This window comes from Anser anser (assembly GCF_964211835.1).
Source record: "Anser anser genome assembly, chromosome: 9".
NCBI lineage: Eukaryota > Metazoa > Chordata > Aves > Anseriformes > Anatidae > Anser > Anser anser.
Genome location: NC_139729.1, coordinates 27,563,166 through 27,590,032, shown reverse-complemented (window position 1 = coordinate 27,590,032; position 26,867 = coordinate 27,563,166). Strand labels below are relative to the sequence as shown.

At 49.5% G+C, this 26,867-nt stretch overlaps 1 protein-coding gene across 2 annotated transcripts in view; it reads left to right on the top strand.

Annotated features, from left to right (window-relative positions):
* The window catches only part of TIPARP (TCDD inducible poly(ADP-ribose) polymerase), a 30,964-nt gene extending 4,360 nt beyond the window's left edge, over nt 1-26,604 (top strand). The window contains exons 1-6 of one of the 2 annotated variants that reach the window (XM_083849521.1): nt 2,706-3,224; nt 5,111-6,114; nt 19,335-19,503; nt 21,004-21,185; nt 24,995-25,270; nt 25,866-26,604. In XM_083849521.1, coding sequence (XP_083705647.1) covers nt 5,174-6,114; nt 19,335-19,503; nt 21,004-21,185; nt 24,995-25,270; nt 25,866-26,313 — 2,016 coding nt within the window. In that variant the 5' untranslated portion in view covers nt 2,706-3,224; nt 5,111-5,173 and the 3' untranslated portion in view covers nt 26,314-26,604. Of the gene's footprint in view, nt 1-2,705; nt 3,225-5,110; nt 6,115-19,334; nt 19,504-21,003; nt 21,186-24,994; nt 25,271-25,865 lie in introns of those variants that run through there. The other variant, XM_083849522.1, reaches the window with a different exon arrangement.
* Nucleotides 26,605-26,867: the final 263 nt, after the last annotated feature.

Sequence of the window (26,867 nt, the reverse complement as noted above, 5' to 3'; positions counted from 1 at the left end):
CCACCTAGAAAGGCAACTTCCCCAGAGACTCTGGCCCCGAGTATGACTGCTACCATTTTTTTCTCTTTCTACTTTGTGATAAACCTTTGTCGTTTCATGGCCTGGGCCTGGATTTGAAAGGTGCTGCTCGCTGGCAGCGCGGAATGGGAACCGCTGGGGCGGGCACAGGACCCCGGTGGCGCTGAGCGGTGGGGCCCCAGCTGCTTTCCCAGGCTACGGCACGAAGCCCACGCCGCTCCCCGGAGGCCCTCCTGACCTAAAGCTGCAGGAACCAGCGTGGCTGAGATTCGGTCGTTGCTGAGCATTGCTAGCGGAGAGAGACTTTAGCAGAGCATGTGTTCAATCCAGCGGGGCTGCACCTTGGAATTCCTGCTCTCCTCATCCTCAGAGCATCCTCCTGCATCCTGCAGAGCGAAGCGAGAGCCAGCCCACTAGGTGTCACTCCAACAAAGGCCACCAGGACGCCGGTGTTAACCTCTTGCTGCCCTCCTCCGTGTTCATTTCCTTTAGCGGCCTGCATCGTTTCACCTTCATGTCAACACATCGAGCACTTTTTTTATTCTTAAAAAAAACAAACTAAAACAAAACAGACAAAAAACCAACCCACAATTAAAATTCCTGGTCCTGGAATTAAGAGACTTGATAGAAATAGACTCGAAGTGCCTTACTTGTGCAATTTGTAAGGGAGAGAAAAGAAATCTACATCCCATAGCCTGAGTGTGATGAAAAACGGACTGTTGCACAGTTCCTGCAAAAGTCTAATAGGAGGGGAAGAGTCAGCACATCTTAATAGCAGTGAACTGCTCAGAGATCCTCTTTTTTCTGTCTGTTAAAAAAAAATCTGCATCGTTGACACTTGTTTTTCCATGGTGCTGAGATAACCTGTCTGCTGGCACGTGGCTGTCGGAACAGGGGTCAGGCTAGAAATGTTATTTGAAGGCAATTAGCACTCGTCGTCATCAAGTGTCATGAAATGGGAGAAATGAAGTTCATGAAGGGAACCCAGGTACCACTGAGGACAATTTGGTTCTCGTCTTGATTTGTGGTGTGAGGGGGGCCGGTTGCTGGTGCTCTGTATGCCCCGAACCCACCGGGGGCGGTGTCGCTGAGCATCTCGCTCAGAGTTCTCTTTCTTAATGTCTTGAAATCCGTGAGGCCTACCTAAAACTACCTGAAGACAGGATTGTTAAGCATCCCCAGAAGTCCCCCTGCAGAGGTTCATAACCTTTAATGGGAGGGCTTCCTCGTGCCCCCTGCTAGCCGCCACCAGCAGCTCTTCCCTGCGATGTGATGGCAGAGGATCTCTTAATGGTTTTAAGGAGCCCTTTAATGGCTCAGCGTTGCCTTTCCGTGATGAGAGCCGTAGCCTTTCCCGTGTGGTAATGCAGGCGTGCACATCTAGCATCTTGCAGGTGAAGGCACCCCGAGAACACGTGAAGGGCTGACTGGAGGAGGTTCGGCTAGCTGGGTGATGGGGGAGCTGACTAAAGGGCTGGTATTTATCTCCTAAGCTTGGCGGCGCGGGGACAAGTTACGGAGGGCAGCGTGGCGTCTAACAGCTTTGTCCTCTGCTGGCTTATCCGCCGGTACATGGAGCTAAAATTAGAGCTTGTGTCAGCGCTGGTTCCTCTGCCTTTTCTCCCTGGAAAACGCAGGGGGCAGCAGAAGCTAAACGAGCCGGGCTTGGGATTTCATGGCTGGGGGAGCTGAGGAGGTGCAGCCGCCTGCTTCCGCAGCATCCCTCAGCGCCCAGCACCATTTGTCGACTTCGTACCAAACACAGAGACGGAAAATTGCCGTAGCTGCGATGTGACGTGCTGGAGGCAGTTGAGGATGGCTGTTCTGCACGTGCTCAGAAAAGGTCTCGTGTCCGCCACTGGAACAGTCAGAGCCTGGAAACCTTGTTTTAACTGCGAGCACTGGAGTCAGAGACATTCCCCCTCTTTCCGCAGCAGATCAGGGTGCCTGCTGCTGATTGCGTTATTTGCAGGTCGGAACCACGAAGTACCGCGTTCGCCCTGAGGCGGTTGCCGTTTGGAAGGAATAATGAAAGCTGGTGTTCGCTCGCTGAAGGCTTAAGCGTGTGTTTAGAAATGAGGTCACGCTTCCACCCTGGCCACAGGTGCTTTACAGATTTCATTGGGGCGGCCTCAGAGCCGGCTGCGTGTCCTGCTGCCGTGCCATGGTGTGTTTCCTTTAGTGACACGCTTGTCTGGGGAGGGATGGCAGTGCCAGGCTGCCCCTCGCCTCCCCCCCCCTTGCAGCAGCGCCGCCGGGGGAGCCGTGGCGGCCTCCGGACCCGTGTGTGAGCTATCGCTGCCTCACGGCCGAGTGAGCCGTTCCTGCCTTCTGCGCTTGTCACGGAAAAGAAGCAGCGGCCGTGTGCCCCCTGCCCTTCCCGGGCCGGGGCTGCGCTGCGGGGCGGGCCGTGGGCTCGGGGAGGGCTTTGGCTGCCCGGGGGGGGGGGCACGGCACCCACGGCCCCGCCGCCGGGAGGCACCGAGCGCCGGGGCGCTGCCGGACGGGCCGTGCCGAGCCGTGCCGTGCCGAGCCGTGCCGTGCCTTCCCGTCCCGTCCCGTCCCCGCACGGGCGGTGCCGGCTCCGCCCCGGGCCCGGCGGCTCCGGAAGCGCCGCTTAAAGGCCGCCGGGGGCAGGGGGGGCGCGGCCGGCGCTGGGGCCGCGGGCGGCGCTGCGGGCGGCTCGGATCGGATCAGATCAGATCAGATCAGATCGGCACGGCACAGCTCGGCACGGCTCGGCACAGCTCAGCACAGCTCGGCACGGCACGGCTCGGCTCAGCTCAGCTCAACTGGGCAAGACTCAGCGGCTGGGAAGGCTGCGGCGAGAGGCCGGCCGGGGCAGGCGCTTCTAATTTTTTATATTTATCGTTATTAGTTTTTTCTTTTTTTTTCTTTTTTTCTTTTTTTTAAATTTTTTTCTTTTTTTTCTTTTCTTTTTTTTTCTTTTTTCTTTTTTTTTCTTTCCTGCTTTTTTTTTTTTTTTTTTTCCCATTTTCCCTCCGTTTCGCTGCTGCCGCCCGCCCCTCCAGGAGGCTGCCCGAGCCCGGCGGTGGCGGCGGTGGCCCGCCCGCAGCGGCCCCGGCGGCAGCGCCCTGCCGGGAGCGGAGCGGGGCCGAGCCGGGCTGGGCCGGGCAGAGCCGAGCCGGGCCGGGCCGAGCCCCCTCGCGGGCGGCGGGGCCGTGCTGCCCCCGCTGAGCCAGCCGGTAGGTGTGCGCGGGGCGGCTCTCCCTACCCCACCCTACCCTACCCCACCCCTACCTTCCCCCTGCCTCCCCCCACCCCATCCCCATCCCGTGGGCGCTGGGCTCACCCCCTTCGGCGAGGGGCAGGAGCATGGGGTCCGGTGCGGAGGGGCTGAGCCCCCCCCCCCAGCAGGAGGTCTCCTTGTGCCGGGCGCCTTGTGCGAGCAGGGCACCGCGCTCGGTGGCTGCTGAGGTCGCTTCTAAATAGTGGTGCCGGGGGGTGGATGTGAAACGGCTGAGATCGGAGCGGGCAGCCCTGCTGTCGCTGTGCCCGCTGCCTGCTGTCCGTAGAGGCGCCGGGAGGCTCAGCTTCATGCATAGGGCAGCTCCCTAATATAAAGTAACTGCGTGAGCAAACCGGCATTGAAATAGCGATGGAGGCACAGCTGAACCAGACCCTAAGTCGCTCGTGGCACTGCCCGGCACAGTGGGGCGCTGAGCCAGGGCATGGGGAGGTGAAGCAGCTGAGGGGGCTGAAGGCTCTGGAGTTACCTGAAGGCTTACGGTACCCTTAGGAAGAGCGTTCCCTGCTATGTGTGTGCGAGGATAAAAGAGAAACAATAATGTTGGAGTTTGCTTTTACTGGTGGCTTTAAACGTAGGAGCAGGAAAGCAGAGAGGTCCAGCTTCTTTTTTTTTCCTGGCTGCCCTGACAGTGCCGTTTCCCAGGGCAATGCGAAAGCCTCGCAGTGCGTGCTCCAAAACAGGGGAGGCTGGGTGAGAGATTGTCCAGAGCGGATCCTCGGCTGTAAGACAAATGCCCAATTCTGTCAGTTTTCTGATTTTGGGTTGAAATGGGCAGGCGCTCTGCTTGGAACGCGTTGACCAGGAAGTGATCCTTAGTGGGCTCCGCGCCAGCCTTGGAGGCTCCGGGCAGGGCGAGCAGAGAGGGTCTAATTAAAGGTAATCAAATGTTACGTGACTCCTGATTAGAAGGCAGACGGCTTGCTCTCCGGCGACCTACGAGACGTACCATTTATTTGTACTTCAGAAAAAAAAAAAACAACAAAATTTACTTTTCATCTTGGGGGCTAATCGGGTTTGTCTCCGTGCCCGAGTCGCCGGCCCCCCCTTTGCCTCCCTCGCCGCCCGGCGTTGGGCCCCGCCGCGGAGGCTGGCAGGAGGCGAGTGAGCCGGCGTGTCGGCGTGCCGCGGCCCCGCGGGGTCACCGGGTGCGTGAGTCAGGCAGCGCGCCGCGGGCACGGCCGGGTGCGCGAGAGGGGAGCGGCGGCTGCCGCCTGCGAGCCCTGGGTCCCGGCCCCGCTCAGGGCACCGGGACATTGGGCGCGAGGCTGAGCGAAGGCAGCGGTTCTCCAGCGGTGCTGCCGGGGGTGCGTACGGGATCGGGTCGGAGGAGGTATGGTGGGATGGAGGGAGAGCGTCTGTCCGTCTGTCTGCTGCGAGGAGGGGCGGCGCGGTGGGAGCGTTGGGGCTGCGCGTCTGCCCACGCGCCTGGTCTCGGGGCTGTGTTTGGGGGGGACGTAGAAGTGACCAGCACGGTGCCTGCTTTTGTGGAATGTAAGGAGCCAAAGTGCCGCTCGCTAGCGAGCATCATCGCGGGGAGGAGGGCATCGCCCCATCCCCCTTCCCGCCCCCCTTAGGGACCGTGTGTGCGTGCCTGAGTGTCTCTGAGATCTCATGTGTGAGGAGCTGATGAGTGTGTGTTTGGGATTAATTAGCCGGAGTTTAGCTGGTTTCATGCTTTACGTGCCTAGGGGCTACCCGCAGTCACAGAGAGGGGAGGAGTTTTGCTGTTGCTGGCTCGAAATCCTCTCCAGGGGTGATCTTGTTCGTGTCAACCCTGAGCAATTAGAGAGATTAACTGTCTTGTTTTCCTTTCTGCCCTAGATTGATTCTGGTGAGGCTCTGGGACATTTGAAAGTGATTTGGAGAGAGCAAAGTGTGTGTCTGATGGACACCGAAGCCAAGGCAGCGTGTGTTGTGCAGCAGGCTCACTGCCCGGGAATGAAGTGCCCTCCTCCGGAGGACTTTCCTCCTCAGATAAGACTGTCAGAGAAGATTCCGCCGGTGAAGCCTTGCTTCAAGAAGAAGCAGCAAGTGCAGAAGAGGCTGGACACACAAACTCTGCGCGCTTTGCGGCCGATCTTTACCAGTTTGCTGGGAGCCGGGACCCTGGATAGGGTCTTTGTGCCCCGAAGCCAGGGTGGTGGAGGTCATAGTGGTTTATGTGAACCTGCTGTGAAAAAGACTCTGGAACTCAGTACTTCGTGCCCCCAGCCAGAAAGTAACGTGGCCGTGCTGGTGCCCTCAGCCCCAGATGTGCAGACCCAGCTGCCGGGGGCTCATCCTGCTCCTGGGCACCCTGAGCAGGAGGTGCAGGCAGGGGAGCGAGGCTTCTCCTCAGAAACTCCTCCTGGAACCGCTGCTGAGACAAGTGCTGAATCATTCCAGGATCACCCTTTGCACCCACCTCCTAGCGATGGTGCAGCTTGTCCTTTGTTCCCAGACAAGGTTCTGGAAAGCTACACCTCTGGCTTATTCCCGGAGGGTAGCTGTCCCGTGCAATACGCTTTGAACCCAAGCAATAAATTCAGCGCCGGGATATTCCAGGATAAAAGCGAGGAGGCTTCTCTCGATTTGGTATTCGAGCTCCTGAACCAGTTGCAGTATCACACCCACCAGGAGGATGGGATAGAAATCTGTGTGGATTTTCTCCAGGGCGCGTGTGTTTATGGCAGTGATTGTCCCAAACACCACACGGTGCTGCCCTATCACTGGCAGGTGAGGAGGACGGCAACTCAGAGCTGGCAGAGCGTGACCAACGATTCCCAGGAGCACCTGGAAAGGCTCTACTGCAACCCCGACAACGACAGGATCAAAGTGAAATACCGGTAGGTGCCTGGCTTTGGTTACTTCCTAGCACAGGGCTGCTTAACCGTGCCCTGGTGCAGAAATAGAACAGGATATGCCCTCTTTTTGTCTGGTATCTCGTATACAAGTGTTTTCCAAAGCTTGTCGCGATGTTGCCTTAAATATATCAGAGAAGTTTGCTGCGGAAAATTCTTGTGTGCCTCTTAAAGCTGCTGTTTAGAACTGGGAAGTGCTCTCTGGAGCAAAAGGAGTTGAGGCTTGTGAAATGAGAAAACTTCAGTCCTGTAGGAATGGAGAGAGCTGACGGAGACTGTTGTGCAACGTTGTGCTCGTTCTTGGCATTCCTGATTAGTCTCTCCTCTGTTAGAAAGCGGCAGCAGGAATGAGCCTCCGCAGTGACTGAACAGGGGGCGTACGGCAGTGCTCCTGTCGCGGGGAGTCCAGGTTGAGTCTGGATCCAGACTGGCCACGCACTCCGGGCGCAGCCTTCCTGATTGCACGCTAAAAACTGTAGTTAGGTTGGTGCTGTGTCGTGTCTCGGCTGCAGCTTCCCCGAGGCTGGTCACCTGGGGTGACGTTTCAGTCAGGTCGGGAGGAACGGCCTTAACAGCGCGTTCAGAAATGCTGGGTTTCCATTTAAGCATCGTCCTCTGAAAATGTTAACCTGCATTCGGAGTTCTCGTTTCTCTGTACGTAGTAGCGTTCTCTAATCTCAGAAAATGACTGAAGAACATGGGAAACCAAAAAGATGTTTGTTATCAATTTAGGCTTGTTTCGGCGCCCTGAGATCAGAAACAAAACTGCCTCGGCGTTGTACCGCCGCTTCCCTTCTGAATGGGAGCAGCGAGCGCCCTTGTTTACGAGTTCATCGGGTCTATGCGGCCTGTGCTCTGAGTGCGGGGCGCAGGCTTCGCTTCTGAGTTCTGAATCATTTCTTCTTCTGGAGGAAATAAGAACCCACGTTTCTCATAGCCCGTCTGCCCTGCCGTACCCTGGCAGCCTGGTGCCGCTTGCTCCAGCAGCGGTCGAGGGTCAGAGACGTTTGGGTTGCAGGGGGAACTGCGAGTTTGTCTTTGCCACCCAAGTCCGTGTGGATTTGTTCTTGTCGCCCCTTCTTCCTTCTGCTTCCCGAAGAAGTATATTCCTCCTTGCTGAGATTGGTGAGGTTTCCTGTTAGGTGTCAGAGACCCAGCGTAATGCTCCGTGTGTCAGAGTCTTTACATGCACCGAACGGGGCATTGGGTTGGGCACCAGATCTCAGCTCCATCAGCCTACAGGTTCATCTCTTTGTCCTGGGAAAATACAGCGATCTGACGTAAAATCTTGTAACTACACAGCAGATAAAATTCGCCGTTGTTTACGAAAGAGACACTTCCATTTTTTCCAAATATTTAAAAAGATTTCTAAAAACAGAGAACAGCAAATGTCGGTACGAGAAAAGCCTCTGCACGTAATTCAAGTTTGAGCTCTGTGCAAATAAGCACACTGGGTTTTGTTCTGTTTTTTTTGGAGCGTGTATCGCAGCCTGTTGCTACACACACACGCTCTACCTGCTCCCAGCGATGGAGCCCAGGGTGATTACCTCTGAAGGAAGCACGGCTCCCTGACTGCTTAGTCATCGCACCCCCAGCCTGCAACGTTGGCTGAACCCGCCGGCCGCCTTTACGCTCATTTTGCCGGTTTCCAGCCTGGTGAGTGAGCGTTTTGGCCTCTTGGTACCCTGAGCTTCTGCCTGAGCTGGTTGGGAAGCAAGGCGGCAGGGCTGCTGGCAGACACGTTGCGTGCTGTCACTGGGCCGTGGGTGCCCAGCGCTGCAGCAGGGCGCTGCCGGGGCAGGGGCAGCCCCTTCGTGCTCTCGTGCAGGGTTGGAAGGCTGTATCTTCATCGTCTCTTCTCCTGCAGCAATAAGCTGCAAGCTCTGTGGCTCCTGGACGGATTCACCCCCTCGGAGAGCTGCGTGTCCCTAGTGGGTATCAGCAGGAACCCAGAAGTGAAACTTGTTTAAGACCGGAGCTCCTGGCCGCGAGCCTTGAACCTGATATGCCTTGAAACTGCGCGTGGTTTTGAACGAGATCTGGAGCTGGGGGAAAACGTTTGCCCAGGACTTGCGGCGAGCTCCCTCTCGCGCCGTGCCATCCCCTGCGGCCGGGCCGCGCGTGACTCCCGGTGCCTTTTTGCTGGGTCCCCGCAGGCCGCCGGCCTCCCCCTGTCCCCGGGCCGTTGGCGTCTCCTGGCAACGAGATGCAGAGAGCAGCGTGCCCGCCGTGCCGCGAGGCTCGCGGACGTGCTGGGACAGCTCACGGTTCGCATGGTTACCGCGTTATTTGGCTAGAGCCGTTAATCTCTTGTGGTCGGACTCGCTGTGCAGGCCTATCTCTCCAGATTGCATGCGATGAGGAAATGTCTGCTCGGCGCTTTGCATGTCCAAGAAAGGCCACGCAGAAGCCGGCCTGACGGATAGCCAGCGGGCGGTAGCTGTCCGTCGGCCTTTGCTTTAAACGCAGTTTATGCGGCACGATTGCCGCAGGCCGCGCGCCCAGTGCTGTTGGGGTGTGCTGCCCCCGTGAAGTGGGGCTGTTCACGGTGGTGGGAGAGTGGCGCAGCTGGAGAATAAGCTCCGGACTCAGATAGGGTGTTCTTCAAGTTGCTGTTGGTGTAAATCTTTCTTCGTGTCGGCGTTATCGAGACGAAGGATGTCAAGTAAACGTTCACACGCTGCCTCTCGCCTGAGGGGGACCCGGTCTCCAGGCAGGAACAGCGGTAACCCCTCTTCAGTCACCTCTTTGTACCAAGTTGCCTCGGCTGCTCACTCGTTAGTTTGGCCTCAAACTGCATCTAAACCTTCATCATAAACTCTGGGTTTGCTTTCTTAAATCTTACCAAGTAGTTACGGCCAAATACCAGTCTGCCTAAACAAAGGGGGGATGTGAGCAGGATGCAATACCTACAAGTTTTCTTCGTGCATGTGAGGAGAGGCCCTGGAGAAGTTCCAGCCTGTAGCTAAGGGTTGGAGAGAACAAAGCCGAGTGCTGCTTTCCACCTGAGAGCACCCAGGCTGTGATAGTTTGAGATGCCCTTCAGTAAGGGGAAGCGCTTGGCAGCAGAACCCAGCAGGTTTTCCCCGTGCACCTCTCTGATCGTGCATATGCTGCTTTTCAAAACAAGCAACCTTGCTGCTGCTGACAGGAGGATTTGTTTAAAACAACTGTGCAGTTCCTGACCCCCAGATCCCCCCTCTCTGGCTGGAATCCCCCCCCTCGGCCAGGGGAGCCATCCCTCTGTGCCCGGGGACTTGCAGCCTCCGCTCAGCTGCGTGCACCCGGCCTATCGCAGCTCACAAAACGACGGCTCCTCGGACGTTTTGACTCTGTTGTTGTTATTTTTTTTTAATGTAGCGGCACTCTATAAAAATAGAAATATCCTGAAACCGGTTAAAATGTAGTAGTTAAGAACACAACCTTCTGCAGCCCGTCTCTGCGATCTGAGGCCATGCGGTTGCCCGGTTCCTTTTCCGCCCACCTACATCTGTCTTTGCTCTAAATAAAGCATAAGCCTCGCTGTCCAACTGCAGGCAGGTTCTGCAGAGGACTAAAAGCCTCTATTTTTGTTACCCGTGTGTGTTATGAACTGATTCCCTGCAGCTGGAGAGCACAGGCCAGCAGGCATGGCCGCAGCCAGGAGAGGCAGGTGGGACGCACGGCCCGTGTTCTGCCAAGGGAAGGGAGGGACAAAGGTTTGTGTGCAGGGAACGAGGCCTCCTTCGCTCTTGGCTTCGTGCTGTGACTTGTCCTGGTGCTGTCAGGATGTGCCTCTGTGATTCGGGAGTCCGGGAGGGTGCGGTGGAAGCACGTCGGTCGTTCAGGGGCTTCTGCACGTGGTCTGACGTATTAAATGGTTAAATTTGGGAAGTTTTCGTTCTGATCTGCACAGCTGTCAGTGTGCGAGAGAACTTGTGTTGTTGATAACAGCGGAGATGAGAAAACAGCTGACATTCAGCGTGCCTTGTGATTTTGTGCGGCGTTTCGTGAGTACGCACGGCTGAGTGGGTCTGAACGTCTTCTAATTCCCCGCTAGAAGGAATGCAAAACAGGGCCCCTACATAAAGAGCATGCGAAGTGTTTTTAGAAGTGTTTGCCTTGTGCTTTATGCCAGGGTGCTCCAATGAATGCGTTTTTACCCGATTTATAGCAGCATTTACATATGAACTAAAGCTAATTGGCTTCTGGCTGTACAAATCGGGTGAAGTTGCAGGCACGGCGCGGAGCTGCCAGGAGTCAGCAGTCGCCCCTGTCCCTTGTCTCGGTCCGTGTCAATAACCAGATTTTGGAAACGGCATCACCTGGCGTCAGGCTGCGGTCAGGCTGCTCCGTGTGTGCTCGGGGCAATAAGGCAGCCCTTTCTGAAAGGAGGATTGAGACCTGCGCAGAGGAGGTGCCTGCAGGTAACCCGGCGGTCACAGCGGAGCTGCACTGTCTGCCGGCCCCCTCCGTTAGGGATGGGGAACAGAAAGAGGCTGCTGCAGTTATTTGCTTAGTGAGAGCAGCGATCGTGAAGTTCCTGCCTAGTTGGCACGTGTCGGCGTGAATTCGGGCTGAGTAATACCTGTAAAATGCGCTTCTCGTAGTCAGAGGTATGAAGAAGTCTCTTTCCTGGGCTGCTGCCTGTGGAGGATGTGGGGTGAAACACCTGGATGGCATTCGGAAACCGAAACACCTGGCCTGGTGGCTGCTGCTGCAGGTTAGCCGTGGCCTGCCTACGGTCGTGTTACATAAAGCCTTGCTGGGACTGGTACAGTTTCAGTATTTATCATGAATCTCAGAGGTGCTTCTCGGTAGTTAACTCCTGAGATTGGATAACGTTGTAAAGTAGAAAAAAGCTCAGGTATGTGTGCGCAGAAGACTTTTTGAAAAGTAGGGCTGTAGACAGCATCCGAATGCTTCAGAGAGTGCTGGCACTGCGGCTGTGTGAAAGCAAACACCGTTCTCAAGCAGTTTGAGAACCTGCTCCCATCCAAGCGCCACTGCCACGCAGAGCTGTGCTCCTGCTGTCTCCAGAACAAATACCATGGGCCCCTGACCCCAGAGAGCATTTAAAGGGAGAAAAAAGAACCTTCTATTCAGTACGTTTTCAAATTTACACTTCTAAGGTGGTGTAAAAGTCGCTGAATTTGTAGCCAGAAACCCTGTTTGTGTTACTACATGCATGGCTAGTGTCTTGTGTCTTCCAAGCTCTAAAAAAGTGTTCACTCTGAAAATATTGTGAGTAAAAGCTTGGGGTCGAATAGCTTAGGCCCTCATGGTGCCCCGTGGCAGCAGCAAGCTCAGCCGATGGGTTTTAGAGCTGCTTTGTGCCATTGCAGCGATACCAAAACCCAGACAGAAAGCCCCGGGTGGAACATCCTCAGCCGGCATGGGCAGGAGGCCTGTGAGAGCAGCACGCTGCCTCGGGCAGGGGCAGCCCTGCTGCAAAGAGAAGCCGAAACGTGGATCCAGGTTATGAGAAATGCGGTGCGTGCAGCAGTCCTGGGAAGATCCGAACACATTTGCCATCCTTATTGCTTTGTTAGGACCCGGCAGGCGCTCACACCAGAGGACCGCGTTACCCCAGCACCCCGCTGGCCGCCCGGAGGGGAGGGAGGCAGGCGGAGCGGCCGGGGCGTGCTGCGGGCACAGCCTGCCTGCTGCAGGCCCTGAGCCCGAGCTGGTGCCTGCGTCCTGCCAGCTCCGTTGCTGTAGCGATGGAAAAACACGGGCTTGTGTGTTTGTTTGTTTGTTTTCCGAGGCTGGAGCCTGTAGCTGCGTGGTAAATCTTTCTGGAGCACCTTTATCTCTTCTGCTTCTTTCTGACCGTCCATCTGCTGCGCGCCTTACAGCAGAGCGAAGCAGTGTCACGCAGGAGGGAACAAATTAAGTGAAACAGTGAACTCATTTCCTGCCCTGTCACCTGCTGCCCCTCTCGTTTCAGTGACAGAACACCAGGGACCGATAAGATCGAGGCTGCGGGCTCGTGTTTACCGGCTTGTGTTCCTTCTTGCCCCGGCGCGCAGCAGCGCTCCGTGCAGGAGGGTGATGCTTTCTTTTCGCAGACGTGTTCCCCTTAGCAGCTGGGTAGGGTCTGGCAGCATTCGCATTGCTGTGTGGTGAAGAACTGCTTGGAGAGACCGTGTCCCTTGCTGAGTGCTCGCCGGGCCCTTCCCTTACTTGCTGTTACTCCCAGTGGAATCGGTACCAATTTTGATGGGAGTCTCTTCAGGCTGCAGTCGTCTAAGACCTGCTGTTGGTACTACCAACTGCCGGCACCTGTGCTTCAAAAGAAAGGTCTCGCTAGGACGTTATACTGCAAGTGCCGCTCGGTTTCCTCTCATCTCCCACCTGGAGCCGTGCTACAGCCTGCACCTTCCAGCCCTGCTGGCCAGGGGAGGGGAACTATGTGGTGTGGGGTCAGCAGGCGGCGCGCAGTCCTGGCTTACAGCTCCTGTAGTAACCGAGTTGGATCTGGCGAGCCCTGCAGGCTTCAGTACTACAGGTTTTCGTACCTGCTTGGGTCTCTTAAGTTCCTTTGCTCCCCTGAGTGCCTTTCAGGTTGTTGCTATTGCAGAGAGGAACTGGCTTAGTCATAGAGAGAAAATCAACAGTTTCATCATCTAAGCAGTGTTTAGCTCTCAGTCGTGCTTTGTATCACAGCTGTTCTGATGGGAACCGAGTTTCATTTCCTGCACTAACCTTTGTTGATCACTCCGTTTCTTTTTTTTTTCTGAACTCTGTTTGCGGTGAGACTCATGACATGTAACTGAACTCAGGAGAAGAGTTTGAAACCACATGCGTTTTCATAGCATTTACAAAAGCTGTTTCTTCTAGTCATCTATTTGTACATAGGATGAAAGTTCTGCAATTCTTACGAAGTGGAAAGAGCGTAGAAGATTCACACAGGACTGAAGTTCTTCAGAAGAGCACAAGGCAAAGTGAACCCAAACCATCCTTACTTTAGCAGGCTACCTTCATCACCCCAAGGCATTAATATTATATTAATATTATTAATATTATAACTTGCTGTTAGAAGTGCCTGCCCAGTTCGGTGTCCTGAAGAGGTTGTCATTGTGTCAGGCCTTATGGTTAGGGTACAGAGAAAATGTGGCTTACTCGGGGAGCCAGGTCCTGCTTTTGAGGGCACTTGTGGAATTTTGTTTTGAACTGCTGCTGTTACACAGCACCAAATTTGGTTTTCTTTGTGTGCTGTACTCTTAATAGGGTTCAATATGCTTATTCTTTTAGTGAAAATAATTCCATTGAGCTGCTTTATTTTATAAACAGACCTTTATTTGGTTAGTCATTGAGGAGGAGTTCTTAAGAAATCTCTGTTCCCACCTCTTGCAGATTCTCTGTATGATTTTGGAGAAGCTGTTTAAGTCTCTCCGGGGTAAAATGGGGATAGCAATCTCTGCTTCAGAAGCAGGAAGCTTTGCGGTGTTTGCAGAGAAGTTCAATAAATTTTAATTTGGAAACGCTGTAGAAAAAAACCTGTTGTTTTTATTACTCATTTCAAGCCGTCCCGCAGCTTGTTCCTGCTGCGGTGCGCACAGAGAGTAACGCTTTGTCCCCCCGAGGTATCTGAAGCCTGCCTGCTTTCCCGAGCACCTGCCAAGCTGGAGTCACCGTCTCCTTTCCGCTCTTCCCCCGGCCCCGCGTGTCCGTGTGCCGCCGTGCCGTCGCCGCGAGCGTGGGCGCTGCCATGTGCGCAGCTCCCCGCGCTGCCGCAGCTGCGTGCCGCGCCGCCAGTGCTCCCGTGCTGCTCCGGGGAGCAGAGCGGTGCTGCGGGCGGCTGGGTGGCGTGCTCTTGGTTTCCCCCTCCCCGTTAGGATTCAACCCACAGTGGTTGCTTCATCCTCTCCTTTAGGTCGCAGCTTTCTGTTTCTGCATACGCTGTGCCTCAGAAGGAGCTGAGCATCGTGCTGCGGTGAAGGTAAAGGGATGTTATCCTAAAGAACGTTTCGGACGCAACCTTGAGCATCCAGCAGTCTCTTCTTGAGCCCTAAACGTGGGGTCTTTGTCCTGTATTTAGGCCGTGGGCAGTGGAGAGGTGCAGTTGTCACATTTGCTTTCATCACCGGTGTCTTAAAGCTGCAAGCAGGAATATAATCACGCGATCACCCGCCGTAATCACAATTCATTTTTTTTCCATGGCCTCGCATTATATAAGCTGGTAATAGGCTTCTTAATATACAGAGGAAGTGCTTAAACTGAAGAGCTATTATTAAACAACTGCTAAATGTATTTCAGGATTTCAGAGCTTGAATGCCAGTAAATGTAATTTGAAAAAGTGAATACTTCTGAATAGAAACTGTTAATGCAAATAAATAAAAAAGTAATCTATATTTTATGTGATTTAAGATTTTTAGCAGAAGAATGTGGTTTCTTATTCCCCGTATTATAAATTATCCCCCCAAAAATCAGGCAGTTTTCCGGCACATAATGTATTTTTCAGATGCAGTCACTTAAATAAATGCATTTGTCTAAAATTGTCAGCTGTATAAAATGCATTGTTACTCTAACTAATGTGAGGTACAAAATGAGGGGACTTCAAAAGTATATAGTTAAAATATTCATGGAAAAATTAGTTTGTGTAGATTTCAGTGTGTTTAGATAATTTGATCGCTCAGTTTTCTGTTAAAATTAATGGAAAGTAGCATTCTAAACCCTTCACTGACTTTAAAAAAAAAAAAGTAAATAAAAGTGCCATTTTAAAGCATCCCTATTTTAACAGAAGTTTGAGTTTCAGGAAAATGCTTCTGCGTTACATCCCGAAGGAAACTGCTGAAGCTTTCTCTATCCATGGCTGCGGGCGATGGACAGAGGATGCCGCACCAGTTTTTAAATTACCCGTATGTCAGGAATAACTTGAGCCCACCTTTTCCCCAGGGAACAAGGCAGCCTCCCAGGGCTCCCCCCTGCAGCTCTTTCCCCCGGAGGCTGCGGAGCTGCGGCCCTGAGGAGGGCGCATCGCTTCGGGTAACAGGCACGCGCCGAGGGGCTGCTCAGAAACGCTGTGACCTTTACAGGCAGGCAGACCCATCATTTCTGTTTCGAAATGAGAAGACCAGAGCACTTCACGTGTTGTATTCAAATCTAGAGCGTACGTGCGTGTCCGGCCCAGGGCAGGCCTCATGGCGGCCTGCAGCTCCCTCACGGGGAGCGGGGGGCAGGCGCTGAGCTCTGCTCCCTGGGGACAGCGACAGGACCCGAGGGAATGGCATGGAGCTGGGACAGGGGAGGGTCAGGGTGGGTGTTAGGGACAGGTTCTGCACCCAGAGGTGGTCGGGCTCCCCAAGGGACATGGTCACTGCACTGAGCTGCTGGAGCTCAAGGGGCGTTCGGACAGCGCTGTCACACACGGGCTGGGCTTTGGGTGCTCCTGTGTGGAGGCGGGAGCTGGATTTGGTGACCCTCGTGGGTCCCTTCCAGCTCCGGATGTTCTGTGGCTCTCTGGCAATCAGCTGTCTGGGCGGTTGGTGCCCAGGTTTGTGCTGCAGTGACCTCTCAGCGTGTGGTGGGGAGCAGAGAGCATCCGGCCTCAGTTCGCTTACAGGGACGTGGATCTGACGGAGAGGAGGCATAAACAGAGCTGCAAAAATGTAAGAAATTCCAACCAGCAGACAGAATCGCTGCATTTTTCGGTAGTGAGAGAAACAACTTGGCACATTCTGCACAGGTTTCGCAGAAAAATGCTCAGCTTTCAGATAAACTATTTGCAGCGTAAGCTCCCGTTAGCTGCCAGCCTGTAAGTCTCAGAGTCTTACAGGATAGACAGGTACAACTCAGCTGTAGCGAGGTTTTATTTGCTATAGGAGATAAGCTTATGGAAATTTCTTTTACTGGAACTGTATGTGAAGTGTTCACATTGTTACAGCGCTGCTAGAAGAAAGCTGCACAGACACCCAACAGTTCCTCGCTTGCCCTGCAGTTCGAAAACGTGCGCACAAAAGTCCCTTGAGCATGCACCAACCCAGGGTTTTGGGAGTTGGTCCCAGATCCCGCCGAGATCAACTTGCTCTGCAGTAAAAGCCTGAGGAAGAGCAGTCTCATACCGCGTTCGTCTCAAAAAATGTTTTTCCTTCCACAGGGTTCCCCCACCACATCACTTTGATTCCCGTTGCTCTGCCACTTAGCTACGTGTGCGTGCCGCAGGCTGCGTTTTAACACAGTTAAGCACATGTTAGAAATACCCCAGTCATGTATCAGCAGCCAGCCACGCTTCAAGTGCCCGCAGAATTTGTTTTCCAGTCTTCAGAATTGTGAAGACTTTTAACTTCTTAGGGTGTTAACCAGTATGTGACTGTTTCTTGAAGTGTTCAGCATGCTAGTGGAAAGCTTTTATTGTGTTCAGAGTGTATCTCAATTTTCAGATTCCCTTCTCCTTGCACTGCATTAACACACAACTACTGCAAACATCTTTTCATGATCTGTTCTGACTGTACCACATGCGATATACAAAGTTATAGTAACACTACATAAACCCCTAGGTTACTGCCTTTAAAAGAAAATATCTTACATACAAAGACAAGCTTTTCCCTTTCTTTGCACTTTCTTGAAGGTCACAGATCTTTGGAATCTTGTTATGGTATTTGACTTGAAAATAGATCAAAGTGAGAACAAACGCTTCAGTTGTGAGCTCGCATTGAGAAACGCCTTTGTGTGCGCTTGTTTAATAAAGTTTGTAGCACCTTATCTGGGGGTCGTGATGCGGGACTTGGATTCCTATGGGCAACGCGGCCCCAAAACAGGGAGTCCGTCTCTTCACTCCGGAATAATACAATATCAAACTAAACTTGCTTTTTACTGGAATTCAAAAATGAATTACCCTGAAATTCAGAATGGCAGCGGTATGTATATGTTGATAAAGAAAGAGCAAATGTCCCTAAAGCAGCGTTAACGTATATTTGTGAAGAAATTCACTTAAAAATCATTCTTGTGTTGCCTGCTAACTAGTAACCCAGCTTGGTATTGCAGAGAGATGATTTCCTCATGATTTCACACATTGTTTTCAAATAAAGTAGATTGTTGTAGCCTGTTGTTAGGGAACAAAATGACTACACACCAGGAAGGCGGGGTGACTTTATTTTTTCGCTACAGAACTTGTGTGTTTCGGTTTGTTTGGGGTTTTGTTTTTGTTTTGGTAAGACCTACGTATAATTTCAGTCCCTTCGTACTGGGCATTCATTTTGATTAGTGCTCGTTTTCCTTCTGCAGATCTCTTATCACCTGCGTCTGGCGTTTGTCTCGGTCTTGCTGCTGTGTAGGATACGAAGACTGCAGCTAAATGAGGCGGGCTGCCGCGACGCGTTGCCTTGAGCAGCGTGGCTGGCTGTGCCCTGCCATCGCTGAAGTGTTGGGTGGCGTCAGCCTCCGCTGGGACACCGGGGTGGCGGGTGGCATGTCAGCCTCCGCTGGGACACCGGGGTGGGACGAGCCTCAGCGGAAGGCGCGGGTCCTTAGGGCACGGCTCCTGCTCACGGGGTTGCTTCCCCTGTGCTCACGTTGTGACCGCGCTGGCTGCGTACAGCTTTGGCGCAAGTAGGGAACAAGCTGTTAAACCTTCCACGGGTTTTATGGGATGGCGTTGTCTTGACGAATCTTTTAGTTTAATTAATTCTGCTCTGTGACAGTTTTTAGAGAAGCATGGGTTTTGTGTCCGGAGAACTGTAGACAGAGCTCCCGGAGCTGTTCTTAGGGCATCTGGTTCAACTTCTGAGACTATTCTGTATCTCTAAGTCTGCATTAAAAAAAATACTGGAGACAGAGAGTAATCAGTAATCTGAATTTGCTCAGACAGCATTGGATGAACTCCCCTGGTCGTGGGCTCACAGGAGCAGGACACGTTGCCTTCTCATGCGTGTCAGGAAAGCGCTAGGTACTTCCAGCTGTGCTTAGCCATTCACAGACCAAATGCAACGAAAGGAGGAAAGCAGACGTGAAGGACACTTCCAGCTCCAGCTGGTGGTCGTGTTTTACAGATCGTACTCTTCATTAGTTTTCTGTGAGAGTGGTATAACAAAACTCAGCAACTGTGTAAAAGCTAGCAAAATCACAACCGTTCTCAAGCAAATCAGCATTCGTAAACTCCTGTAGATGTTTAGAAGAGCTGTCACTTGATGTGGCCGGTTTCATGCACAACACTTTGATGTTTATGGTATGAGTCTGCCAAAACTTTTAAAATAAGCTTTAGATTTCAAGTATCAGCTTTATTTATGTTGCTGTTAAGAATTCAAAGAAAATATTTGATATAGTCTCAAAAGGTGCGTTTCCAGAAACCAGTGGTTTGCAGCTGCTAGTGAATAGCAGTGAGCTGACAACTTGTAGGGATTATAAAATAGAAAACTAATTATGCAGAGAGCATTATTTTGAAATATATTAATCCCAGTTCTAAAAAAAAAATAAAAATTGTGGTGAATGAATGCTACTACTATCATTTCTCTCGGTTTCTATAAATTTCTTGTTCTAAGTTCTCATTTACTGCTAAGTCTGGGATTGGAGATTTCTATTTTTTAATCGGGGGTGTCTCAAAACTGACTGATGAACCAGCGTTGGAAACTGCTTGCTGAACCGCTCCGCAGCCATTCTTTGTGAAGCATAGAGAAAAGGCACTTTTATTTTTCCCTCTAGTTAAAGGGTAAACTCTCAGGTTCCTCATCTGCAGCTCCAGTTCGTTCTCGTGTCCTTTTGAAAGCGCCAGGCACTTCACGTGAAGTCGCGTATCAGTGTTGATTCTTGTAGCGGCAATGTAGCTACTTGAAAAAAGCCAATATTCCTCAGCCTTGGCTCCGTGACAGCAAAATCCCGTCGTCTTTTCATATTACGCTGCTTCTCTTCTGTCGCACGTGATGAAAGACACTTGAACTCTCCGGTGGATTGGCAGCAGATGCTCCTCATCTGGAGACATTTACATTTGCGTTTCTTCCCCGGGGCACTAACTTTCACAGGAATAACCTTTCGAATGCTATGTGGCTGCTTCGTCAATCCGCTCGCGTGATGTGTGTACTCAGGTAGCGTGCTCCAAATGCCAAGGATCCGCGTATCGATGTGTGCGCAGCGCACGCGCACGGAATAAATATCACCGGGTCAGGACGACGGTTGGTTTGGTCTTCTGCTTTTCCGTGCTGAAGGCCATGGGTTTTTTCACCGTTGTCCACGGGGGTTTTAATGGATTGCAGGCAGTGAGAGTTCTTTACTTCTCTTGTTCTTTCCAGGGGACACGAGTTTTGGGTGGATTTGAATGTTATGAAATTATATGAAACTGCTGAGTTTGACCAAATGCGGAGGCTGTCCACGCCATCCTGCCCCAGCTCCAGCTCCAACTACTACACGGTCTGGAAATACTTCTGCAGGGACCACTTCGTCTGGAGAGAATACTCCGAGGTATTTAATGCTTTCTGGAATCCTGCTTTTGGGTTGTAACCCAAAACTATATATACAGTGTACACTATAAACTATATATATATTTTCAGTCTGTTTCCTCTTTGAACAATTTGGAAAGTTACTCGGAGTTATTGTTGAGCTTAATCAAGCAGTTCAGTATTGAACATAGTTTGCAAAATCAGCAATCAAAGCAGAGCTGTGCCCTGCTGTAGCGCTCCATGTGCTATCCCTGAAAACATCTGAGATGCAGGGGCTGGCTGACTTGTCAAATTTGGGAGCAGACTGGCCCACGTCAGTACCAAGGAATTTTTCTAATCCTTAGAAATATGGTTTTAAGACAGGGGAGACAGCTTTCTGCAGCCTTCTTATTGCTTACCCCTACCATTTAGCTTTTCAGTTCTTAGTTTCTTGCCCTGTTTCCCAAAGGTAACACAGCGCAGGATGCGTGCCCCAAAGCCGCTGGGTCCAGCTGTTTGTCATGTGCTGCTGCAGCAGGAAGGTTCCCCAGCTGCCACCCCCAGTAATCAGGAACCTTTTCCTAAATGTTTGGTTTAAATCTGTTCACCAGTGGTTTATACATACTCAGTGTCACCGTTGTCCTTTGGTCTTTACCAGACACAGTTTTCCGTGTCAAGCTTTAAACAGGCCTTCTCTCTTCCAACCTTTTAACCCCAGTTGCGGACTCACAAGTCACATCCACTGTTAAACACAGCCATGCTAGAGAAAACCAAAACAAAAGCAGAACGCTTCTATTCACTTCATTCCAGTAAGCTCTCCAGAAAGCCTTTTAGATACCTGTGGTAGTTAAGAGCTCATCTGGGGCTGACTGCAGCTGTACATAATATTTTGAATAAAACCTCATCAGTGTCTTATAATTTTGGCAGTACTAGATATACCTTCACCAATGTAAATTACATCACGCGCTCCCTTTTCAAGCATCATGCTTACTTTGTCAGCATGGTAGGAAGCTTAAAGCAGAGCACTGTGTACAATCTGTGTACAGTTTGGGGCGTTGCAAATTTAAAAAGTGCAAGTACTGAAAAGAGTCCAGAAGAAAGCACCACAAATAACAAGAAGCTTAGGATGTTTGACCTGCAAGAAATTAAAACAACTGTGTTTCTCTAGTATAGAAAAACAAACAAAAACGATGAGAATGTATTACTATATAAAAGATTGTTCTACAGCAAACTTATGTTCTTCACATTTAGCAAAGAAAGACGAAAAGTGAATAGAGTAATTTGTGGCAAGGGAGTGTTAGGTTAGATATTGGGCCTAACATTCGACATGTAAAAATGTGATAGCATCAGAACAAATCACATAGGAAAGTTGTGAAATCTGTCTTTGTGGGAGGTATTACAAACGAAACTGAACAGGCTTTGGTGGTCAGTGTGTTTCAGGGGAGGGGAAGAGAGTGGTAGAGGGACTCTTTGAGGTCCTGGCAAAAATATTAATTTTTGTACATGTAATTTATCATGTCTGTGTTTAATTTTCTTCAAACAGCCTGTTGTAAGATTGATTGAAGAAGCCAGCTGCCGGGGTCTGAAAGAGGTCCGGTTTGTTACCTGGCATAATCAGTATATCTTAAACATCAAAGATGGATTCCAGCAAAACGCCTGTTTCAGACGAGAAATCAAGAGAAGACCCCTTCTGCGCTCGTGCGTGGTGCTGATGCCGTTCTTACAGTATGTATCCCAGCAAAACAGAAACTGCGTTTGCTCTACGTGTCGGTGTGTCCACGAGACTGTATTCATTAAGATGTGAGAAGGAAACAGGTATCACTGGGTAGAAAAATCAGAAAAAATCATAAAAAATGTTGGTCATATTGGCAACTATTTGCTTGTCACTTCTCAAGACAAATATTTTCGGAGGAACTCCTCTCCGTTGGGCTCTGTTTGTTATTTGAAGATTGTAATGTACCTTTTGGATCTCAGAACATCAGAAGCACAGATGTACTTTAAGTCTGCCAAACTATTGTCCAGCTTTCAGCATTTCACCCGCTATCATGACTGCCAGGCCATCACTTCTAGGTCCCATAAAAAGGAGTGTTCAAAAACATTTCATAATTTTTGAGCGCAATTAAAGCATTCCTTGTTTTTATTGTCATCTCAATGGGGGTGAACATGCTTACCATCAAAGGCAGAGCGAGGAAAGTGGTGCATTGTAGTCATTTTTGATTACAACTCATAAAAATGCCATTTTTGTGATCTCACCAGCACAGCTGGAAACGTTATTGTCAGAGTTCAGTAGTTAGAAACACATTGTCCTGTTAGCAAAGGGGTGGAAGTCATTAGTCTGACTGGCAACTTGGCATGCTGGGCCAATCAAAGGAGATTTAGCAGCTGCGTTAGGCCTAGAGTGCTCGTTAGTGCTTTGTTGTTACAGCATCTGATTGCGAGGCGAAAGTGAGTTTGGTCAGAGCCTCAAAACAAGTGGTGGTGAGAAACATCTTTGGATGCGGCTGTACGGGAGGAAAACCCAGAATTATTAGAAAGATACTTGGAGGATGCAGAGGAAAAGACCAAACGTGAACTTTCTTGTTATGGTGATTATGATTCTGATCTTAACAAAAAGTAAGGTTTTAAAGGATTTTTCTGATGTTTTGCTAACAATGACTATTTTACTACAGTTTAAGTCTATGATTTTGAGAGATGCTAAAATTATGCAATTTTAGTGGGGGTTTTACACCCATGAGTGTCTGACTGTGACTGTTCGTGCCGTCTACCAAACCTACAAATCAAGCTCTGAAATTTCTGTTGTTCTGCAGGAAACCTGTTCTTAATTTCTTTATGCAAAGGCCTTGTAGTTCTGACTTAAAAACCCAGCAATTCTCAGTTGGGAACAAAAGAGTATTCTGAATATTAATGGGAACTATCTTTAAAAAGTCAGTATTTGCCTCTGCCTATCACACAATGCTACCTGAGTGGTTTTTTTTCCCCCAACTGTTTAAATAAGTTATAAAATTGGAAAAGAACGGAAACAATGGTAAATGTGTGATAGTAGTTGACAAATGCCAACATTTTAGTGCCTTCCCCTGTATAATAAATGCTTACACTTCAGTCACACTAGTCAGAAAGTGAACAAAGTACACCGAAGGATGCAGTGCTTTTATTGCGTTTACTGACTTACTCATTAATCCATAGCTCACAGTTAATTTGTGCTTGGTCTTCCAGTCTGAGTGTCAGTGCGTGAGGTGCTGCAGTAATATTTCTACCAGGAGACTTTGGGAAGAAAAAAAAAAAAAAGAAAACCACAGTGGAATATTGTAGACTGCTATTTTAAAACTCACTCTAAAAAAATCCATCTTTTGGGTTTCTTTTAAACTATTAATACACAGTGAGAAGAAGTGTGAGTTCAGTCAAATCCATGCAAATGAATGAGGTCTCTTTTCAGCTTTGAACAGCAGGTGAAAGGCACGTGAAAAGTATTTTAAAGAGTGTTTCTGCTCTGAATAGTGTGAGTGCTGTTACAGCTTACTGTCTCTGTTATCCAAATCAGACGTATCAAGTTAAAAATAGTCTCCCCCCCTTTTTTTCTAGACTTGAAAAGCTCAAAAGCAATCAGAAAATCACATGAAATTATTTCTAGGTCACACAAAAACTAACACAAGGTTCTTTCAGGCTCATGTATCAGCAGCATTAAAAATTCTGGAAGGCAACCGTAATTGACATCTCAGTAGCAAAGATGTGAATACCTGTAGAGTTGTTACTTATCTAGGTAATTACGTTGGCTCTGCAGAGAAAGCAGGCCAACAGGCATGGAAATCAGAAGTTACTCTGCAGGTGTTTTTAGTATACCTTGGGAACAGATTGGCTTTCAGGCAGAATCGTGTGTGAACAGAGGACGACTGATTCTTGAAGGTTCACTCTGCAGAAAATAGTGTTGCCTTTAGCAGAGCTGAGAATTTGTTCCCCAGTAAACTTGCTGTCTGCAAAAACAAGGTGGGGGAGCTGGTTTGCCTATCGTTCCGATGTGCTAAATCCAATTGCATGTGCTTGGGGGGTCAGGGCTTGGCCTTGGATGTTGGCAAAGCTCGCCTTGCCCAAGGTGAATGCACAAAATTCTCTTCCCCATTTCCTCCTAGGCAGAACACATTTTCTCCTTATGTTTTAGCCATGATGTTTATCAGAACACAAGTGACCTGAGAAATTCATGAGCGTAGTTAAGATCCGCTGTGCTCTTTGGAGACCAGATTTGCCTTCTGTCTTCTGAGTCAGGCAGTGGAGAGCTGGCACTTCATAACCTTTCCTACCGAGAGCTGCCCGCTTCTGATTGCACATCGCCCATTTGTCGTCGCTGGTTGGTCCTGGAATCGGTAGCACCTTTTCCTATAAGAGAGCACTTTGGTAAAATGTTCATCTGGTGAAGGCTGAGATAATTCCTTGTATTTGTGCAGCTTAAAGGGAGCCTCACCAGCTTCAGCGTGAGCTGAAGATCTGTGTGCTTACAGTTTGAAACCAGAGCCTGAACCTGCAAGCTTTGCATGTTCAAAGTATTTCCATTGACGTAAGTGGGAGAACTCCAATAAGTAAGGATTATTCAGCTGAGTAAAGCTTGCTTGTTAGATTATAATCAGGTGAACATAAGCCACAAGCACCATACTCTTTATCTAAATTTAGCAGGTTCAAAAGCATAACAAATTGCACAGCGGTGCAGGTATTTATTAAGAATGAAATCTTGCCGGAACCACAGTCAGTGTCCACATCAACTTGATTTTGCCAGGGTATGTTCCCTTTCTGGTGTACACTGTGCTCTTCTGCCCTGAGCATTAGAGGCAGCAGTTCCCCTCCTTCTTCCTTTGCTGACCTCTTCTTACCTGGCAGCACTCCCAAAAGGAGGGGCTGCTCCATCACATGAAAATAAGTAACTGCAAATGCAAATCTGCAGCTGGCCTGCGCACATGAAAATAGGGAGAGCCTTCCTCAGTAGGATAGCAGGTAGTACTAAAAACATATACTCTTCTCTTCTACGTAATGTAGTGAAATATATGCAAGTTTTGCCCGTAAAATGTTATATATAACATAGAGCTATTCCTTATTTATACTGAGCAAGAAAGTGTATGGTTCTGTTCCTTGTATTGTAGTCTCTGCTCTTCTTATCCGGTATGTTAAAATGAGCTTACAGTTATAAAGTAATTGTATTGGTAGCATTCTGCCTGTTCTGTAGTTTATCACCACTACTCCACCCTTCCACCCCAGGATGTGAATGATACAGGTGATAACAGGCTTTTAAATCCCCACCAGCCAGTGAGAATTTCCTAGGTGGGACGACATGCCTGAAAGTCAAGGGTTTGGTATTGGCTTGAGTGGAGGCAGGAGTTTAAAAAGAAGAAATAGGTGGCCTGACTGTTTTAAACGAGCATTAAGGTTATGTAAATTGTTACGGAACCAAGGAGAGCAGCGATTTAAGAAATGTTGGTAACCAAATAAGTGTGATTAGAAACTGTTTGGCTTGGGAATATTGAAATGTAAATCTGTTCTTCTTCCCATCCTAGGACTCTAGGTGGCAATTCTCCAGTACCCTCTCTATCAGCTGAACCAGTTTCCTCACACGTCTTATCTCCAACTGCTGTTACCTCTCCAAACTTCTATCCTGAAACCTGGATTAGTATGGATCCATCTCAGGACTTCATCCAAGTGCCTGTTTCGAAGGAAGATAAAAGCTATAGAACCATTTATAACCTGTTTCACAAGACTGTGCCAGAGACCAAATATAAAATTTTGAAAATTCTGAGAGTGCAAAATCAATTTCTTTGGGAGAAATATAAAAGGTAAGGCAATGCTAATGCCATTCTTTTACAATAGTAGAAAAATACCTTAGAATGTCTGATTTGGGCTACAAAATATAAATTTATCATTGATTAGGCTACATAAAATCCAGACTTCCTGAAGAAAAGCAGCATCTTCAGTTGAATATCTAAAAAACACTGAAACATCTTGTCCTGAAATTACCTTTGTAAGAGCTTTTGTAAGCTATCTATTGATAAGTTCTGTAAAATGTGCTTTCACAGAAACCTCAAAATAAATCTGGGATACCTAGTTGAAAACTATTTCAGTTCACCCCCAAGCCAAACGAAGAGTAAGCAGTTTTCAAGCTGCTTTGCCTTTGCTGCCGTACAGATGACAGACCTCCAGCAGGATCAGTTCAGGATCTTTCAATAATACAAAATTCATGCAAAAGCTTGCTTTGAAAGCAGAAGACCAGTCTTGTTATCCACCCAGAAATGTTTTCCAATCTCCTCTGACAGCTCCAGTATCACAGAGGATAATACTGATGCCTTTTACTTTAACAGCTGCAGTGAATACTGCTCTTTGTTTGCAGATCCACAATGAATACTCATCTTCACTTTCCATTTTCTATTCCAGGAAAAAGGAGTATATGTCCAAAAAAATGACCGGGCTTGACAGGATAATGAACGAAAGGCATTTGTTCCATGGCACCTCCCAGGACGTGGTGGATGGGATCTGCAAGCACAACTTCGACCCGCGTGTCTGCGGGAAGCACGCCACCATGTTCGGACAGGGCAGTTACTTTGCCAGAAAGGCGAGCTATTCTCATAACTTTTCCAAAAGGTCACCCAAAGGAGTTCATTACATGTTCTTGGCTAAAGTACTGACGGGAAGATACACAGTGGGCAATCACACCATGAGGAGACCTCCCCCCGTGAACCCGGGCAGCATCACCAGTGACCTCTACGACTCTTGCGTGGACAATTACTTTGAGCCTCAGATTTTTGTCATTTTTAACGATGATCAGAGCTACCCTTATTTTATTATCCAGTACGAAGAAGTTAGCAACACTGTCTCCATTTGAAAACCTGTGCTGCTAAATTATTCATTTTAATGAACTCCTATTTACATTTGTAGCGGTTTTTGTGTAAAAAAAATAAATAAATTGAACGTTGCAGAACTGAGTAAAATTACTTGCTTGCAAGGAGTTAAATCTGAAAATATAGAAAGGAAGATCTGAAGTGACCAATTGTGCACTTGCTGTTTGATGATGTATGTGCAAATTGTAAATATTTTTCCATTGTTTATAGTTGAAAATCTGTGCCTTTTGTTATAAAACACTGTTTATTTATGTTAGTAAATATTTGTGTTTAAAGTTGTGTTTGTGTGGGTACTTGCGGTTGTGTTTTGTGTACGTTGCAGTTACTAGAAATCTGATCTTGAAATCTCATGGATGGCCATTTCCAGATAGAATCGTGGAACCACCTAGGTTGGAAAAGACCTTTGGGATCACTGAGTGCAGCCACCGACCTGACCTACCGTGTCGTGTCCCTAAAATGTGTCACTTAGTGCTGCACTCACACATCTCTGAATGCCTCCAGCGATGGGGACTCCACCACCTCCCAATGCTTGGCCACC